Source organism: Chiloscyllium punctatum, chromosome 12, assembly GCF_047496795.1.
Source record: "Chiloscyllium punctatum isolate Juve2018m chromosome 12, sChiPun1.3, whole genome shotgun sequence".
Lineage (NCBI taxonomy): Eukaryota > Metazoa > Chordata > Chondrichthyes > Orectolobiformes > Hemiscylliidae > Chiloscyllium > Chiloscyllium punctatum.
The window spans coordinates 22,523,407-22,542,095 of record NC_092750.1 but is presented as its reverse complement, the minus strand read 5'-3'; the positions used below and the strand labels follow the sequence as shown (position 1 = coordinate 22,542,095).

Genomic DNA, 18,689 nt, shown 5'->3' with positions numbered 1-18,689 from the left:
ATACAGAAATATGCTAAATCTTAAATTTTCTTTCAATTACTACTCTGGTCAAGTAGAAATAATCCATTACTATGGGAACACAGTTCAAAAGAATTGTTTTTGGGAATGTGGAAGTAATTTAAATTAAAACAGAAGCAAAACAACTGCAGATCCTGGGTATCTGGAACAAAAACAAAAATTGCTGGAAAAGCTCAGCAGGTCTGGCAGCATCTGTGCAGGGAAATCAGAGTTAACATTTCAGGACCAGTGACCCTTCCTCAGAATTTCTCTAATGAGCTTTTCCAACAATTTATTTTTGTTAGTAATCTAAATTACATGTGTGCTGAGTTTACGATCCCCCTGCACTAAAAACAAAATTATTCAATAAATTAAGCAAAAAGAAGTGATATTTAGTGTCAAAGAAAATGTTAGATTAGTTGATGACAGTTCCAGATTGTTAGCAGTTTGGAACAGAACAGTCAGTGCAGTTTTCAAACTAATGTAACTTCTAGAGACCAGAAAGCAACTTTTGTTCAACAATCTGAGCATCATTCCAGAATGTTCTGACCAATTTAACAGTTCATTAAGAATCCAGAGTCATCACTGACTATAATTTGCCTCACAGCATGAAAATAATCAGACATTCCTGTTTTTACAAGCCTTTCAACTGAAGCAGATAGGACAAGTAGCACAGTCAGTATTAACCCATCAGCAAGAACAACGGGAATAATGTGAACTAGAGTGTAAAAGAGTAGAGGTATCAAATCTGAAGAGAGTAGAAATCTTTGAAAGGAATGAAATTACTTTGGAATGCGATGAGCTTGCAGACCAGCAAGATTCACTAGAACTGGGATATTGCAGGAGTATTGACATTACCTGCAGCCTCTCTAGAAGTCCTGTTAGGACCTGTAGCCAAGTCAGCCCATGTGTAAACTGCTCAGTGTTAATGATACTGATTTCTGCATCCAATTCTGGTACGATTGCTCCTGTTCTCCAGCCATGTCGAAGCATTAGGTCCTATTGATCAAGAAAGGCAAATGTAAAGTCTACCCATTTTGAATTGCAGTTATTGCGTCTTTCTATCTAAACCCAAATCACATGAGGAAAGATGGATAATTGATTGATAGTACATCCCACAGGACCAGGAAGACTCTCAACAACTGAACATTTCAACATGTGCTCTCCATGATCATTAGACCATTGACACAGGTTGATAGGATTCAAAATCAAAAAAGAAGGAGCTACAGTGGGACTGTACCAACCAGGCTGAAGGGGTGTCAGATTCAATCCTTCATCTATATTGGATTAATGTATTCAGCTATACAGCCAAATCTATTTTTCCTCTAGAATGTTTTGCTGCCATACAGTTACTTTGAAAAAAAAATTGACAGGCCAATCCCAATCCTGTCATTCTTGTAGAAGAACAGTCCCCATGTTGGCACTAAGATCAAACAACCCAAATGGCTTCTCATAACTAAACATGAAAGAATGGTGCAGTTATCAGCAGAGCTTTTAGTTTTCAAAGGCTCTTCTACACTAGTGTCCATTCAAAATTTTCTGACTTTCTTCAACAAATTAGTAGTACTTAAGTTCAGAATGACCTTGTGATAAAATCCTAGGCTTGTCCTAGTCATGAGAAAACATAAAATAACTCATACGTTTATCCCTCTCAGGGGTTCTTGGCCCTATACCACAATGTGGGTCAGTGCTTAGCACAGCTGCCTGACAGCACCAGGGTCCCAGGTTTGATTCCAGCCTTAGGTGACTGTCTGTGTGGAGTTTGCACATTCTCCGTGTCTGCGTGGGTTTCCTCTGGGTGCTCCAGTTTCCTCCCACAGTCCAAAGATGTGCAGGTTAGATTAGATTACAGTGTAGAAACAGGCCCTTCGGCCCAACAAGTTCACACCGACCCGCCGAAGCGCAACCCACCCAGACCCATTCCCCCACATTTACCCCTTCACCTAACACTACGGGCAATTTAGCATGACCAATTCACCTAACATGCACATTTTTGGATTGTGGGAGGAAACCGGAGCACCTGAAGGAAACCCACACAGACATCGGGAGAACATGCAAAGTCCACACAGTCGCCCGAGGCAGGAATTGAACCTGGGTTTCTGGCACTGTGAGGCTGCAGTGCTAACCACTGTGCCACCATGCCGCCCATAAAGGTTAGGGGAATTGGCCATGCTAAATTGACTAATGCACCCAACACTATGGGCAGAGGGAAATGGGTCTGGTTGGGGTTACTCTTCGGAAGGTTAGTGTGGACTTGTTAGGCCGAAGAGCCTGCTTTCACACTAGAGGGAATCTAATGTCACCTCTGCCTTGGCAAATTCACCCATGGCCAGATTTAGAACCAAATAAGACTTTTCTCAGCAGGTCAAACCATTTATTCAGTCAAATTATGTAAAGTGTTATTTCTAGGACAGACAGACAGACCAACCAAATTCGTGTAAACAGATACACGGTCCTTCAAACACTTTATTGGTTATTCACTGAAACGTTGCTGGTGCATTTTTCATTCCAAAAATGGCAAGGCTTTGCACTGAAAGTCCATCTGTGATGCAAAAGTCAATTTATTGAGCTCTCTCAATTGACAGAACTTGCCTTTTAGCAAGTAGTTATTTTTGTGGACAAATCATGTGTTCAATTTGTTCCATAGAATCTTCTAATCTCCGAATACAATAGGAGATGGATATTGAAGAGATTCTCTTTGATTACCCAATAAGTGAGAGTTACATAGCTAAAGCTTCGATTCCCAGTTGAGAATCTATCGCCTCGTCCTTGAGCCTTCATAACTAAGCATAGACTTTGCTCAGCTTCAAATAATTGCCACACAGAGTTTTAACCAAACACAGCTAAATGCTCAGGACACTGAAATAATTTATTTCTTTACACAGTTCTAAACTGCCTCCCTTTCAAAGAACAACTATTTCATATACCCAGCTTCGGCAGCGACTTCTGCAAACTCTGCCAAACCAAAACCCAAAAGCTTTTTCCAAGTTAAGGGGCATTCACCCCAAATCCAAGAGAAGAAAAAAAGAATTTGACTTTCAAAACTGTGTACTTGGAAGAGTTGCAAAAACAAACTCCCATCGGCAACTGCCTTATCTTTAAAGAAAAATCCACCACATTTACAGAAATACTGAAACCATGCTGGGACCAGTGCCAAGTAAACTGAATAACCAGGGCTGTAGAATGGGTTTTAATCCAAGTAAAAGGGGGGGGGGGGGGGGAAGTGGTGGAGATGATTGGGCGGGGGAAGAAAATATAGGCTTAAAGCAAGAGGACATGACAGCATTGCAAGGCAGCAATGTGGATAACAATACTCTCATAGTGGGACGGGAAGGGATGAAGTGTATAGAGAAAAGCTCAAAAAAAAAGGTGCAAAAGTTAAAATCAATAGCTATTTACTCAAATATATGGAGTACTCAAAAACAAAATAAATTAATGCCACAAATCCAGGTTAATGGATATAATCTTACAACCAATACACAGACATGTTTACAAGGAGACCAAAGCAAGAAACTTAACATTCAAAATAGGACTTCAAAAAGGATAGGCAGGAAGGAAAAAAAAAGTGTGGTGAGATAGCATTGTTAGCACAGAGATGGAATAAAAGTACAATAGCAAGATCAGAAGTTGAAGAATCCAAATAGGTGGCAGTAAGAAATGTTTTTAAAAAAAAAAGGGGAAGGTGACACTGGTAAGAGTAGTTTAAAATCAGTCCCTAACAGTAGTTATATAGTGGGACAGAAAATAAAATCAGGAAGATCAAGGGCATGTTAAAAAAAAGTAATGTAGAATACAATAGTCACATTGTTGTAAGGAGGAACAATGTGTTGTAGATCCAACTAGGAATCAGGCTATTTGGATCTGGTCATTTGTAATGATGCAGGCTTAATAAATGATGACCAACTAAAAGATCTGTTAGGAAACAGTGACCATAATGAAGTAGAATTTAGCATTCAGTTGGGAAGGGAAGAAATTGGGGCAGAAACAACAATGTTAAGCTTAAACAAGGGCAAATACCAAAAGGAATAAGAGCAGAGTTATGTGGATTGGACCGGGAAAAAGGTATTTAGCAGCAAGATCGTTAACGGACCATTGCAGATACTTAACAGTTCAAAGCTTAAATAAACAGCAAAAGATAGAACCCAGAGGGCAAAAGAAGTATTCAAAGTAGGGAAATGAAGGGTAATACCAAATTGAAAGAAAAACCATATACACAATGTAACAAAAGGTCAGTGATAAACCAGAGGATTAAAAAAGTTTGAAAAGCCAGCAAAAATAACTTTTGGGGTAAACTTGCAGGAAATAAAAGATATTCAGCATCAGCTTTTTAAAATAAGTAAAAAAAGGAAGAGAAAAACTAAAGCTAACGTGGAGTCCTTAGGAGAATGGAGGCTGAGGAAATAGTAATGATGGAGTTCTAGGAAATGGCCGTGGCATTGTATACACAAGTACAATATAATCAAAGTAGAACACATTTATGGCATCTGAAAATTCGAAATAAGTCGAGGAGCAAATAAAAAGGAAAGAAAAACTAATTAATTACCATGAGAGAAAAATTAACACTGAGTCTAATGGGGCTAAAAACTTGAGCCCCCTGGACCTGAAAGGGTGAAACTAGGATATCTTTTTAAAAAGCAGCTACAGACATAGTTGATGCACTGACAGTAATCTTTCAAGAATCCTTAGACTCTGGAAAAGTCCCAATACATTGAAAAACTGAGAAAGCAAAAAAAAATCTGTTACTTAAAACAGGGAAGGAGACAAAAAAAAAAGACCAGTTAGCTTAACACCCTGTTATTTAGAAGATGTTAGAGTCTATTATAAAAGGATGTACATTTAGAAATACATAATATGATCCAGCAGAGTCAGCACTACTTCATGAGGGGGAAACCATGCCTGACAAGTTATTAGAATTCTTTGAGAAGGTAACAAGTAGGATAGATAAATGGGGAAGTAATGGATCTAATTAATATGGATTTTCAGAAGGCATTTATAAATGCGCTATGTTATTAAGGAGACTAAATATACAAGAGCCCACAGTGTAGGAGATAGTATATTGGCACGGACGTAGGACTAGAGACAACGACTGGGGTAAGAATGGCAATCTTAACTAACGGAGTGCCACAAGGAACAGTGCTGGAACCACAAGTATTCACAATATAGATTAATGATTTGGAGGAGGAAAGTGAATGGACTACAGTCAAGTTTCCAGATGACAAAAATAGGTGAGAAGGCAGCAGGGAGTTGACAAGGCGTCTACAGCATGACTATAGTCAGGTTAAGCCAGTAGGCAAATACTTGGCAGACAGAATATGTGAGGTCATGGACTTTGACAGGAAGAATAGAGAAGCTGGATATTACTTAATACGAGAAAGTGCTGTAACTTTCTGCAGTCTAAAAGGGATTAGTGTGTCCTCCTACAAAAATCAGAAAAGGCCAGCTCACATGTCAGCATGTAACAGTAAAGGCAAATGGAATGTTGGCTTTACTTCAAAAACAAAAAAAGGGGAAGAGATAGAGTATAAAATGTAGGAAGATTGTGCTAAAAGCTATAAAAGCCTACAAATTATGCCACAGGTAGCAGACACTGAATGGTTTTCCTCCCCTTATCCAAGGAAAGTTTAGTAGCATTAGAGGCAGTTCAGAGAAGGTTCACTTGACTGATGAAAGGCTTTTGCCCGAAACATCGATTTTACTGCTCCTCGGATGCTGCCTGAACTGCTGTGCTTTTCCAGCACCACTAATCTAGTCACTTGACTGATTCCAGGTATGGAGAGACAATCATGAGGAGAGGCTGAATACATTGGACCTGTACACATTGGAAGTTTGAGAATGGGGGTCAACATTATTGAAACATACAAGATTCTTAAGAGATTTGTTGGGATACATATGGAAAGGTTGTTTCCTCTTGTGGGAGAGTCTGGGTCCACAGAATATAATCTCAGAAATAAGATGTTGCCCATTTAAGGCAGAGAGGAGGAAAACATTCTTCTCTCAATGGAACGAATGGCCTACTTATGCTCCTATATCTTATGGTCTTTAGTTAATAATTAAGCCCCTTCTGACCTAACAGACTAAAAACCCACAATCCACTAGTTCAAATCCAAACTCTGAAATAAATGCCCTTAACACGTTAGATAAATCTCACATTATATCAGAATGAATTGAAAACCCTAGGCAAAAGAAATAGCAAGATGAGCAAAGTCACCATAGTCCCAGAGGGCCATAAGGCTGCTGGCTCTCTCTCTCTCCCTCTCTCTCTCTCTCTCTCTCTCTGATGGTGGTTTAATTGGATAGTCACCAGGCCTCAGGCCCTTTGCAAGGCTGAGTAAGTTGGAACTTCATGGTAACCTTAGCCAATGTGGGAGTTGAGCCCACACTGTTGGCATCACTCTGCACCACAAGCCAGCCATCCAGCCAACTGAGGTGATGAACTCCCTGTAGCAACAGTTGGTATGTATATAGCCTTGGTAAAAACAATGACTGCAGATGCTGAAAATCAAATACTGGATTAGTGGTGCTGGAAGAGCACAGCAGTTCAGGCAGCATCCAACGAGCAGCGAAATCAACGTTTCGGGCAAAAGCCTTATCTAGCATGAACCTACAGTTATTGACAATAGATTACAGCACTTAAAGTTTCCCACACTTGCTGCTACCATCAAGAGTCATTGCCACATTGATCTACACTATGATCAAAACAGATCAAGTACATTGGACTTCATAAAATGTCTGAATTTCTCACCAGACATACTGCGATTCCTTATTTGAATATATTTGGGATGGTTTTTCCTATGTTTAGTCTGCCTGGCATTACACTTTTAAAATTTTGATCCAGCATGGGATCAAATCAATCAATAGAACTTGGGTCATCTTCTTGGTTCTCACTGGCAACTGAGAACTTTCACTCTTAACATTTAAAGATTTATCTTCCATAGTTACCCATGTTACTCATCTCTAGGTCAATCATGGTTCAATGCCTCCTGCATGTAATTTATTGGAAAATTTTTTTTTTTTTACAACATTAAAAAAGGTTCAAAACAGTGTTAATACTTACAACAGCTGTCAAATAAACCAAACATACAAAACAGCAGCTTTCCATCAAAATTAAAATTTATTGTCCCAAACTGGAAATGACAAGCAGTTCCTAACAAATTATCTGTCTGCTTTAGTGTATGACAAACATGAGAGTCAGTATTTATTCCTTAAATAAATACACTCAGGGAATACCTTAGCCAAAAAAAAAATCAGCCAGGCATTTTATTTGCATCTGCAAACAGAAAACATCCAAAATGAAACATTTCCAATAAGTATCACCAGTTATAGACCAAAAGAATAACTTCTGTTTCACTCATGATTTTCCATTTTGAGAGCTGCCAGTAATTTGCAAATCACTACACAAATTCTATTCAGACACAAGCTCCGAGATACAAATTGTACTTACTGCCAGGTCACTGTACAGATGGTCACCAAAATAAAGCACCTTGGATCCACCCCAGCCTGTCAGTCGTAGAAACTCAAATAGGTTTCCCTGCAGATTGAGAACAGACAGAGGAGTAATTTGAGGGAACATTAGTGGGATGGTGGTGTTTGGTCTCAGAGGTTACGCTTAGAGGTTACGCTGAGGTTTTCAGGACTTCAAATGGATTCTTAGAATAGCAATTGACCAGAGAAAAGCACAAAGTGGCAGTTATGAAATACTAAGTGAATCCACAACACTGGCATATATAATGTTGGATCATGATTGGATCACCCTTCCCAAACTGCCGTATGAACTTTTTATCTTCAATACATTATAGGTACTTTCGAGACAAATTATTCTTTTACGTCTTGTAAGGATTAAACATGGGTAGTGTACTGCTAACAGATTCAATAGACATCGATTACAAATCTTTGGATGTACATACACTACAATAGCAGATATTGCTAAATTTGGGCTAAAACTGAGCAGTTTCCTTACAAACTAACACTTGGAGTAAGTGAGGACTGCAGATGCTGGAGATCAGAGTCAAAAAGTATGGTGCTGGAAAAGCACAGCCAGTCAGGAATCCTGATGAACGAAACGTCAACTCTCCTGTTCATTGGATGCTGCCTGACTGGCTGTGCTTTTCCAGCACCACTTTTAGAAACTAACACATCCCTCTGCTTCATACCTCAAGTGGTCCTAGTAGGATGGAGAATTAAAGCTTTATGCCATCAGGTCACATGCCATGACACAAATGGTAATATCTTTAGCATGTCTCCAAAAAAAAGTTTATTGCACATTAGCTGAGTCACATAACAGATGATGAGTCCAACAAGACAACAAGTACAACCTGTACACAAAGCAAGGCAAATCCAACCCAGCCAATTACCATCCATCAGTCCACACTTCAATCATCAATACAATCAGTGGAAGGGGTCACTAGCAGTGCTAACAAGCAGCATTAGTAAAAACTTGTGATACTTAGTTTGGGTCCTGACAAGATACCTCTTCTGACCTCATTACAGCCCCACCCCTCCACTAAAAAAAAGATAGAAGTGGGGCTCTTTGCCAGTGATTGTATAATGTTCAGTGTCATCCACAGATTCTGAAGCAGTTCATGCCCAAAACATGTCAAGACCTGGACAATATCTAGGCTTGGGCAGTCAAATGGCAAGCAACAGATGTATTTGCAAGAGTGCCAGGCAATGACCATCTTCAATAAGAAAGAACCTAACCATTGCCCCTTGATATTCAAATGGTATTTCCATCTTGGTATCCTCTACTATCAACATCCTGGGGTTTACTATGGATCAGAAACTGAAATAGCCATGCAAATATTGTGGCTACAAGAATAGTCAGAGGATAGGAGTACTACAATGAACAACTCACTTCCCAACTCCCAAAGCCTGTCCAACATTTACAAGTCACGTCAAGAATTGAATACAATTATTTCCACTTGCCTACATTGAAGCGTGGCTTCAAGAACACTCAAGAAACTTGACATCACCCAGGACAAAGCTCAATTGGCACCACATCCAAAGACATTCACATTCTCCATCCTGACGCACAGCAGCAACACTGTACACCACTAATAGAAAAATGCCGAAAATAGGAGCAGGAATAAGCCATTCAGCTCTTTAAGCCTTCACCACCATTCAATATGGTCATGGTTGAGCATCCCGTTCCGCACCTTGTTCCAACTTTCTCCCCATGTTTTGATTCCTTTCGCCCAAAGAACTCTTTCTGACTGCTTCTTAAAAGCATTCAGTGTTTTAGCCTCAATTGCTTTCTGTAGTAGAGAATTCCACAGGCTCACCATTCTCTGGGTGAAGTAATTTCTCCTTATCTCAATCCTAAATATCCTTAGGTTGTGACCCCTGGCTGTGGACCTTCCTGTCAGAAGCAAACATTCTTTCTGCATTTACTGTTGTCAAGTCCTATTAGAATTTTATAGGTTTGCAGTTTTTTCTACTTAACCCACAGAAAGATATTATTACCATAAAGGGCATCCAATCAAGACTCACCAGACTTATTCCCAAAACAGTGGGGCTATCTTACAAAGACACATTGAGGAGCACGGAATAATCTCCTTATCTCAAAAGGAGAGAGTCCAAATTAATCCAGTCTGAAGAATTATGATAAATTTAGAAAGGGGCGGTACATTGAGACCTGCATATCTTTATAGACCAGTCACTGAAAGCAAGCATCTAGGTACAGTATATGGTGACGAAAGCAAAATGTTACATTGGCCTTCATAGCAAGGAGGTTGGAGTACAGGAGCAGGAATGTCTTGCTGCAGTTGTACAGGGCCTTAGTGAGACCACACTTTGAACACTGTGTACAGTTTTAGTCTCTTTGCCTGAGGAAGGATGTCCTGATTGTGGAGGGAGTGCTATGAAGGTTTAGCAGATCGATTCCTGGGATGGGATGATTAACCTATAAGAGCTACAAAAGTGAATAACCTCACATTTATCCACATTATACTACTAAACCTGCCGTGCATTTGCCCACTCACTCAACTTGTCAAATCAGAGCGAAGCATCTCTGCATCCTCCTCAGTTTATCTTCCTACCCAGTATGGTGTTGTCTGCAAACTTTGAGATATTACATTTTCAGTTCCTCGTTACTATATATTGTAACTAACTGTGGCTCAAGTCCCTGCACGTCAGGAAAAATCCATTTCTTCCTACTGTTTCCCATCAACCAGTTCTCCATTCATGTCAGTACACTACCCATTCCCATGCGCTTTCATTTTACATGAAAGGACAAGATGCACTGCAGAAATGCAAAGACTCCTCAGACAGCACTTGCCAAATCAAGGACCACTACCATCTGAAAGGAAGGGAGCCAGGGGATACCATCGCCTGCAAGCTCCTATTGAAAACACTGACCATACTTGGAAATAGATCATCCATTTCTTCAGTGTGCAGGGTCAAAATCCCAGAACTCCTTCCCTAATGGCAACTTGGGGTCTACCTATCGCAAATGGACCCCAGAGGTAGATTCCCACTATTTTGTCAAGGGTAACTGGGAAGGGTGTAAAATGCTGGCTCAGCCAGCAAAGCCCATGTCTATTAATGAATGACATTGAAAACCAAAAACTTTTGAATATTACAACAAATAAAAAAACAAACAATTCAAACCAATATTAAAACAACCCTCTAATTACATAAATAAAAACTAAAGCTAAAAAGGAAATTATTATTATTATTAATAATAACCATAAAAGCTCAGCAAAACAAAGCAAATCACTTTATCATAAAGCGCATAAGTTTATATATATTCATACGTTCATAGTTTCTCCACTCTGGATATCAAATCCATTAGATAGAATTGCCATGTCTTATAAAAGACTCTTAATAGTATGGCAGACAAAGTTGTCCAAAAATGGATGCCACGTCTTACAGAAATTCTCAGTTTTATGGCGCACCATACTCGTAAGAAAGTCCAAGGGGATGTGCTCTATGCCTAGCTTATGGTAGCCCCAGGGGATTTTCCAATACCCACCCTAACAGAATGTTCTTTCGAGCACAAAAAATGAGGACACTGAAAAGCCTTTTTTTTGTGTGCATCTGATGAGAATTAACAAAGCCAAGTAGTGGAGATACGAGGCCCATCTGCACCTCGGCCCCCAAGGCATTCTCTATTTTGCCTACCACAGCGCTCCAGTACGCCCTCCAGTCTGTGGCAGGACCAAAGACAGTGAGTAAACGTGCCCACGCTCACTTTACATTTAGGACACATTGGAGATGCTCCCACTTTAAATTTAGAGAGGTGGTGTGGGGCCAGATGGACCATGTGGAGCATCTTAAATCGCAAGGCGTGGGTCCTGATGCAAATAGAGATCCTTCTTGCATTTTCCCCAAGCGATCTTCCCTTATCGCAGAAGAGATCTCAACGTCCAACTCCCTCTCCCATACCTTACCGAGCCATTCAGTCTCGTCAAAGGGATCCTCTAATAGATGATCAGCGCTGCTAACAGATAATGGCCTCAGTATTCAACACCCTCTTCTCCAGGTTAGACCTCTAAGGATCAGTTAGAAGTGTGGTCTATTTTTGTATGAAGTTTCTAATTTGAAAGAAATGAGAGAGGTCCCTACTGGGCAATTCATACTCCAAGCCAACCGGTCAAAGTGTCTCCTCTGACTAAATCACCCAGGCAAAACACGCCCCTAGCTGCCCATAGTTCAAACCCAGAGTCCATCAGCCCTGGCTGAAAGCGTACCAATTATGGGTGTCAAAAATGATGTTTTGGCAATATTGCCCTCACCCTGTTGCATTGTCCTCCATGCCTTAACAGTATGGATGACTATTGGCTATGGCAATATCCTTTAATTGTTCTCATTTTGTCTAAGAAAAAAAACTGACTAATAAGGGGGCATCTTGCCTGAGATGTTTTGATATACAAAGTGAGTGAGGGTCCTCCCAGGTCCAATCATTCACATAAGATAGTAATGAGCTTTTTGATATCTGGTAGGCCCACTCCTCCTAGTCTGTAAGGTAACTGCAACTTAGTAAATTCAATAAGGGGCTGCTTGCAGTACCAGATAAAAGACCTAAACCAGTCTAAATACTTGCTTTGTAAAAAGCAGAGGATGCATCCACATAGGATACAACAGGTGGGGCAGAATGTTCATTTTAATGAGGATGAACCAATCTAACCAAGTGATTGGAAGTGCCTCCAATCTATGAAGGTCCTGCTTAATTCTGTCTAATAAATGGAGAAAATTGGCTTTGAACAGGCAATCAAAACATGAGTAATAAATATACCTAAGTGAGAAGGCCCTCCTGCGACCTGAAACCGAGATCCACCCTCAGGATCAGGCACTCTTGGGAGAGCAACCATTGCCTCGGACTTTGCAAAAATCGATCTTCTAATCAGAGAAGCCACCAAATAGATTGATGCATTGTATCAGGTATAGCACTGGGACTGTTGGCTATGATAAGACGACAAGAACATTATCCGTATACAGTGCGATCTTATGGGAATTCATCCCTACTTATGGAACGGTTATATTAGGATCCCTGCGTATCGCCTCCCGCCAGCAGTCCGATCACCAATGCGAAAAGCAATGGTGACAAGGGTTAGCCCTGTCAACCGCCCCTGCAAATATGAAAATTGCTTGACCATTCACAATAGTGAGGACTGCAGCAAGAGGATCACTACACAAAACCTCCACCCACCTGATGAAGTCTCTCCCAGGCCAAACCACTTCAAAAAGAATGAAAAAGATATGGCCACTTGACCCTGTCAAAAGCCTGTTCTGCATCTAAGGAGATCACCAATCCCTGTACAGATCGCTGTTGACATACTTGGATCAAGTAATCTGCTGACATTATCTGTCGATCTGACCTTTTAAGGAGGACCAGACAGGGTTCATAACGATGGTGGGCAATACAGTTTCTAGCCTTAATGTCAGAGTCTTGGATTGGATTTTGAAGTCAACATTCAAGAGTGAAATGGGTCTATAGCAAGCAGTCCTCCAGGGCCTTCCCTGTTTTAAGAACAAGAGAGATGGTCACCTCTCATAAGTGGTGGGTGTCGGCCACGACTACATGAGTTAAACATACTGAGTATCGGCCTTGACAATACATTTATAAATTCCTTACAGAATTCACTGGGTAGCCAGTCAGGACTCAGCGCCTTTCCATTCTGGGGCTGCCTCACAGCTTCCTGCACCTTTTGTCTGACAATGGGGCATTGAGGAGACACTTGTTCAGGCATCACTCCTAAACGGTCCAAATTCTTTAAAAACAAAAAGACTCCATCCTAACCCGCCCACTCCCACAGCTTTCAGTTTGTATAATTCAGTAAAATTTTTGGAATGCTGCATTAATTCTTTCAGAATCCTAGGTCAAAATTTCCAGCATCTTCCCTGATCAAGGTAATGACTCAGGGACACTCCATTTCCTAGCAAGGTTTATCCCCACGCTCAAACAAACAGTCTTTGACTTGCAAATGTAAGCTCCCTCTTGGCTGCCCGTGAGAGCATGGAGTTCAACGTAGACCAAAGCGCTGTGATCCTCTGCAGTTTAACCAGCGAGGGCCTGTCAAAGTATGCCTTTTCAGCTACTTTCAGACATGTCTCGAGCAAGCGTTGCTGCTCATCTGGCCGAATAGGAAATAACCAACCCCCCAGCATAGGCTTGAGCTGCTTCCCAAAGAATGGATGGGCTACTGGCAGAGCCTGAATTAATATCTAAAAGCCCTGAACTCAAAAGAATTCAATAAACTTGCAATCCTGGAGGGTGAAGGGGTCCAGTTGCCAGTGCCTAGAGCCTTCCACTGTATCCTTATTCTTAAGGAAGGAATACACTGGGGCGTGATTGGATATAGTGATATTGCCAAGTGTACACAGCACCACCGAGCCCAGATGTGCTGCGGGGGACAGAACACGATAAATGCCATACCAGGATTTAAGTGGGTTTGAAAAGAACGTAAAGTTCCTGCCAGTAGGTTGAAGGTGCCTCGAAATACCTACCAACCTCGATTCAACATACAGATCCCTTTAATTGTTGAGATCACAAAGAAGATATCGGCAGGCCTTTGATCAGTCTGTCGACCATAGGGTCTATGAGACAATTGAAATAATATGCCGAGATGCATGGTTAGCCAGTCTAGAAAGTGTGTCTGTCAAGAATTTAAGGGGGTGGGCTGGGTGAGTGTAAACATTTAACAATATATTCTTTCCCATGTATCAAAGCTTTAAAAGGATTACAAATTTACCAAGTATCTTTAATGCACTCTGATACCTTAAACTGAGATTCTTTCTAACTAAAATGACCACCCCTCTTCTACTCCTATTGAAAAGGATGAAAAATAAACCAGTCATACCCATTCTGTTGCAGCTTCAAATGCTCTGCACCATCCAAGTGTGTTTCTTGTAATAAGACAACATCCACCCTCTCCCTTTTAAGGCTGGAAAATATCTTCTTTCTCTTGAAAAGTGACTGACTCCTCTTAATATTCCAGGTGCACTACAAACTCCTCCTTAGCCATAACCTTCCATAGCACATCTAGACTCCAGAGAGGAAGAACCCAAACTACAGATCGCTGAGCTTTAATGCAAAAGAATCCACAAAACCCAAGAACCCCAGAGACTAAAATACTATAGCCAACAAATCTGCAAAGCTTTCAAAAACTAATGTACAACAAAAACAGGGGGGGGGGGGGGAGAAACCCATCACCAAAGACACTGATTGGAGGAATTTACCCCCCCATTCAAAAGGAGGTACCTACACATCCTACAACACTTCTAACTATCCTAACCGCCCTCAACTCCTACCAGGAAGGGTCACGCCACCTACACCAACCACCTGGTTGAGAAAAAAAAACACCCAAGAGCAAGGTTAATACTACAGACAATTAAACTAAAAAATAAAATATGTTACCCATCCCTTAACATAACTTAGAAATTGAAAAAAGTTAAAATATTCTACCCATCTCTGATATCATTTCACACAACTTAGTACCAGAAAGGAGCCTCCACCAAGTCCTTTTTAAAAGGAAAGCAAACCCAAACAGCTGTCGTCTACACCTAATGAATGACATTTTTCAGAAGTTGGAATGACACTTATCAAGAGAAAATGTTGATGACATCCAGAGGAAAAAATAATTTCTGACTGGGGAGTCTGGATTAGTTTAGATTTACAAGCATATAAGATATTATTTCCAGCTTGCTTTTGCTATATTTGTTGATTAAGTGATTGAAAATACAAGATTTTCACATACAAATAGTGAATCTGGACACTGACTCCGTAGCAGTGGCCTTGAAGGGCATCTTCAGGCCTACAGTAGTGCAGCACTGAGGAAGTACTTCACATCGCCAGAAGTGCCACCATTTTAAATGAGACACAAAACGGAGGCAACATCTGCCCAGTCAGTCAGTCAATAGACGATAAACTCTCCGTGGCACTATGTGAAAAGAAGCAGACAGTTGTTCTGGTTAATATTTATCCCTCAATCAAGATCAACAAAATCAAATCAACTGATCATTTATATAACTGCTTGTTGAAAGCCTTGCCTGCACAAAATTATCTCTGTTTGACACTTCATAACAGATTTAAATTAGCTGTGAAACACTTCACAATGCTCTGGGGGCCAGGATCTCATCGTATAAAGCAAGGACATTTATTTAAAGTGACAATGTGTCATAGCAATTTATTCAGGTTCTTCTATTTCTATTAGAAAGCAATTATCAAACTAAAAGACTGCACAAAAACCTTCAAAAGTTCTGCGAAATGGAACACAAAGGTTAGTCAAAACCACTTCTACTTCAGTAATAAATGGAAGAACTCTGTTCTCTCTCACTCTGCATTAAAGTATATCACATCTCAAACTCCAAAAGCTAAACAACTGTATTTGCATTTGTCAAGCAGGTTTAATTACAGATAAATTTGAACTACAAACATTTGGTTTTCAGTTTAAAACCTTACTCACAACACAAGCTTTGCCCATAGGCACCAAATAATGGCTTTCAACTTATGTTGATGAATCTCCAGAGACTTGGATTTTTAAAAAAGCGCACCTCTTTAACATGCCATTGTTTGTGTTAAGAATTTTTTTTAAAAATCATTTTTGTGTTGACTTTATTTTATGCCCGGTTCTTAAAAAGTAAACAAATTTGCTGCATGTCTAATGCTCATATTTCTAGCAATGCTGACTATGGTAAACAGCTAGGAGCTGGACAGGCATTAGTGACATGGCTAGCTGTTCCCTCAGTTTTGCTTTATCACCCTACAGGACTTTTTAATAATTTAAATTTAATTAATTACTTCGTGTGGAAACAGGCCCTTCAGCCCAACAAGTCCACACCGACCCTCCAAAGAGCAACCCACCCAGATGGCCAATTCACCTAACCTGCACTGTGGGAGGAAGCTGAAGCACCCAGAGGAAACCCACGCAGACACGGGGAGATTGTGCTAACTCCACACAGACAGCTGGCTTTAGGAACTTGTACCAAGGAGGTTCTCCAGTTCGACTGCCCAGCAATGCAGTTTCTGGTTTGCTTTTCTGTAGGTTTTCAGCTGCTTACATCAGTTTTGTTGACTGAACATAGAAAATGTCTAGGGTAAAAATCAGGCTTGGCCATTGGCTACTGTCAGTCAGCAGACATTCCAACTTTTTGTAGGCAGTTATACACAATTGTTGGTACTGTTCCCATGGCAACAGTTAAATCTTCCAGGTTTTACATGAATAGCAACACAGCAGAAAATCCAATTTAGAATAATAATTCTTTAGATATTGCAGCTCTTCCAAACACCAAAATTCAGCCCTGGAAATTTCTGCTCTTTGAGGCAAAAAAAAAATCTTTCAGACAGATTTGGTGTCAGGAAGAACTGTGTTTCACAAGACAGTAAAACTGCTGGAATCAGCAGTTCCAGGCCAGACACTGTATTAAAAAAATACAGCATGTTCTGTGCTTTCAAAAAAAAACAGCATAATATTAAGATCAGCCTTGTACTCTTCAAAGGGAAAAAAAAAGGGCTGAGCTCAAATAAACTATAAGTTTTATTTTTGGAGTGACATTTTACATTTCAGAAAGAATTTCTTTTTAATCTCCCCATTAACTGAAATCTCATTTTGTGGAAATAGATTCTGAGTTTGCATGCTTGATGTTTGACTGAGCAGAAAAATCCCTCATCACTTTGAGATCCCAGTCTTATTTAGATTTGGTAATCAAGCAAAGATGTTTAAATGATCAAATGCAGCTTGTCAGCAAACCTCAAAGTCAAGTTTCAGGCAGTTTTATGGAGTGGTGCAGAAAGCCGATTCCACCGAGTACAGAATCTAAACCTAGGGCCTAGAATTATTGTTCAGATCAGCGTGGTGCTGGAAAAGCACAGCAGGTCAGGCGGTATCCAAGGAGCAGGAAAATCGACATTTCGGGCAAAAGCCCTTAATCAGGAATGGAGGCAGGAAGCCGCTAGGATAGAAAGATAGATGGGGGTGGGAGGCTTCCTGCCTCCATTCCTGATGAAGGGCTTTTGCCCGAAACATTGATTTCCCTGCTCCTTGGATACCGCCTGACCTGCTGTGCTTTTCCAGCACCACTCCAATTTCCAGCATCTGCAGTTCTCACTTTTGCCCAGAATTATTGTCAAGAGTCTGGGATTCTTTTTTTTTTAAAAAAAGTCAGTCTGTGGGAACCTGAATGCAGAAGACCCACCCCCAATTCCAATCGATCCAATTCTCACCAGGAGGGGGGGGGAAAAAGAAGAGAGCGTGCTTCATAGCGACAGGAAACCAGAACATAAAAAGGCCATTTGAATGGAGTACAGACTTCAAAACAGACCACATTTTGGCTTTTCCAAGGACTTTCACCCAGAGTGTGGAAGTCACAAATTGATGGACTAGTACTCAAAAGGACCAACAAGATCTATTTAACGGTCAGTCTCATGTTTTCAAATTCCCTCCTCTTTTAAACTGTAAAAGAAGCTAATGTCATTGCCAGTGATTTTTTTTTAAAATTGGAATGCTTGGATTTACAGGCTGGGATAGTATATGTTCCAGCAGTTTAATTGTGCATTGACATTCCCAAAGGATCATTTGTTCCAAAAGCTTGGCTGAGTTTCAAAAAGCTAATCTTGGCTCAGTGGGGTTCAGGCTCAGTTTAATTAACAGCTTAAAACAGAATATTTTAAAAAGGATTAGAGTAGGAACAGAGGTGGTTTGTTTTTAAAATGAGATATTAACCACTTGATGGGGATCTTGTGGTAGTGTCTCCACCTCTGGGTCAGGATGTCTGGGTTCAAGTCCCACTTGCTCCAGAGGTGTGTAATAACATTTCTGAACAGGTTGGTTAAGGATATTTTCTAATCAGATGAAAAGGGTTTTTAAAAATTGCTGCCCTTTTGAACTGGGGTCAAGATTTTTTCACGTCTACGTGGCTCCTGGAATATACCAATGGTAATTACTGTGGAAGTTCACAGTGTGCTGGTAAAGGGAGTTAAAAGGGTCATATTGGATGGGGAGAAGCAAGAGGCCTTAAAACGTTCTTGAAAAACCAGGATAAACTCTCAGAATCAAAGAGTGGACCTTCTAACTAACCTGCCTCAGCATTTCCTTCATACCATGTCTTCTTAGTATCAGCTAAGCCAGACCTCATCCCAGATATGCCATCACCTCCACCCCCTTCCAACCCATTGCGTACCAGAGCAAAAGTCTTATGACGATTTAGGGTACTTAACCAAGGCCAGTCCAGTAAGTTTAGAAATGGAGCCACCTGCC

General features: G+C 40.5%; 1 protein-coding gene across 1 annotated transcript in view; it reads right to left on the bottom strand.

Annotated features, from left to right (window-relative positions):
* LOC140483693 (5'-nucleotidase domain-containing protein 2-like) overlaps window positions 1-18,689 on the bottom strand; it is a 64,074-nt gene that overhangs the window by 7,708 nt on the left and 37,677 nt on the right. The window contains exons 11-12 of the mRNA XM_072582083.1: window positions 7,439-7,525; window positions 856-996 (exon numbers count right to left, since the gene is read on the bottom strand). Coding sequence (XP_072438184.1) covers window positions 856-996; window positions 7,439-7,525 — 228 coding nt within the window. The remainder of the gene's footprint in view (window positions 1-855; window positions 997-7,438; window positions 7,526-18,689) is intronic.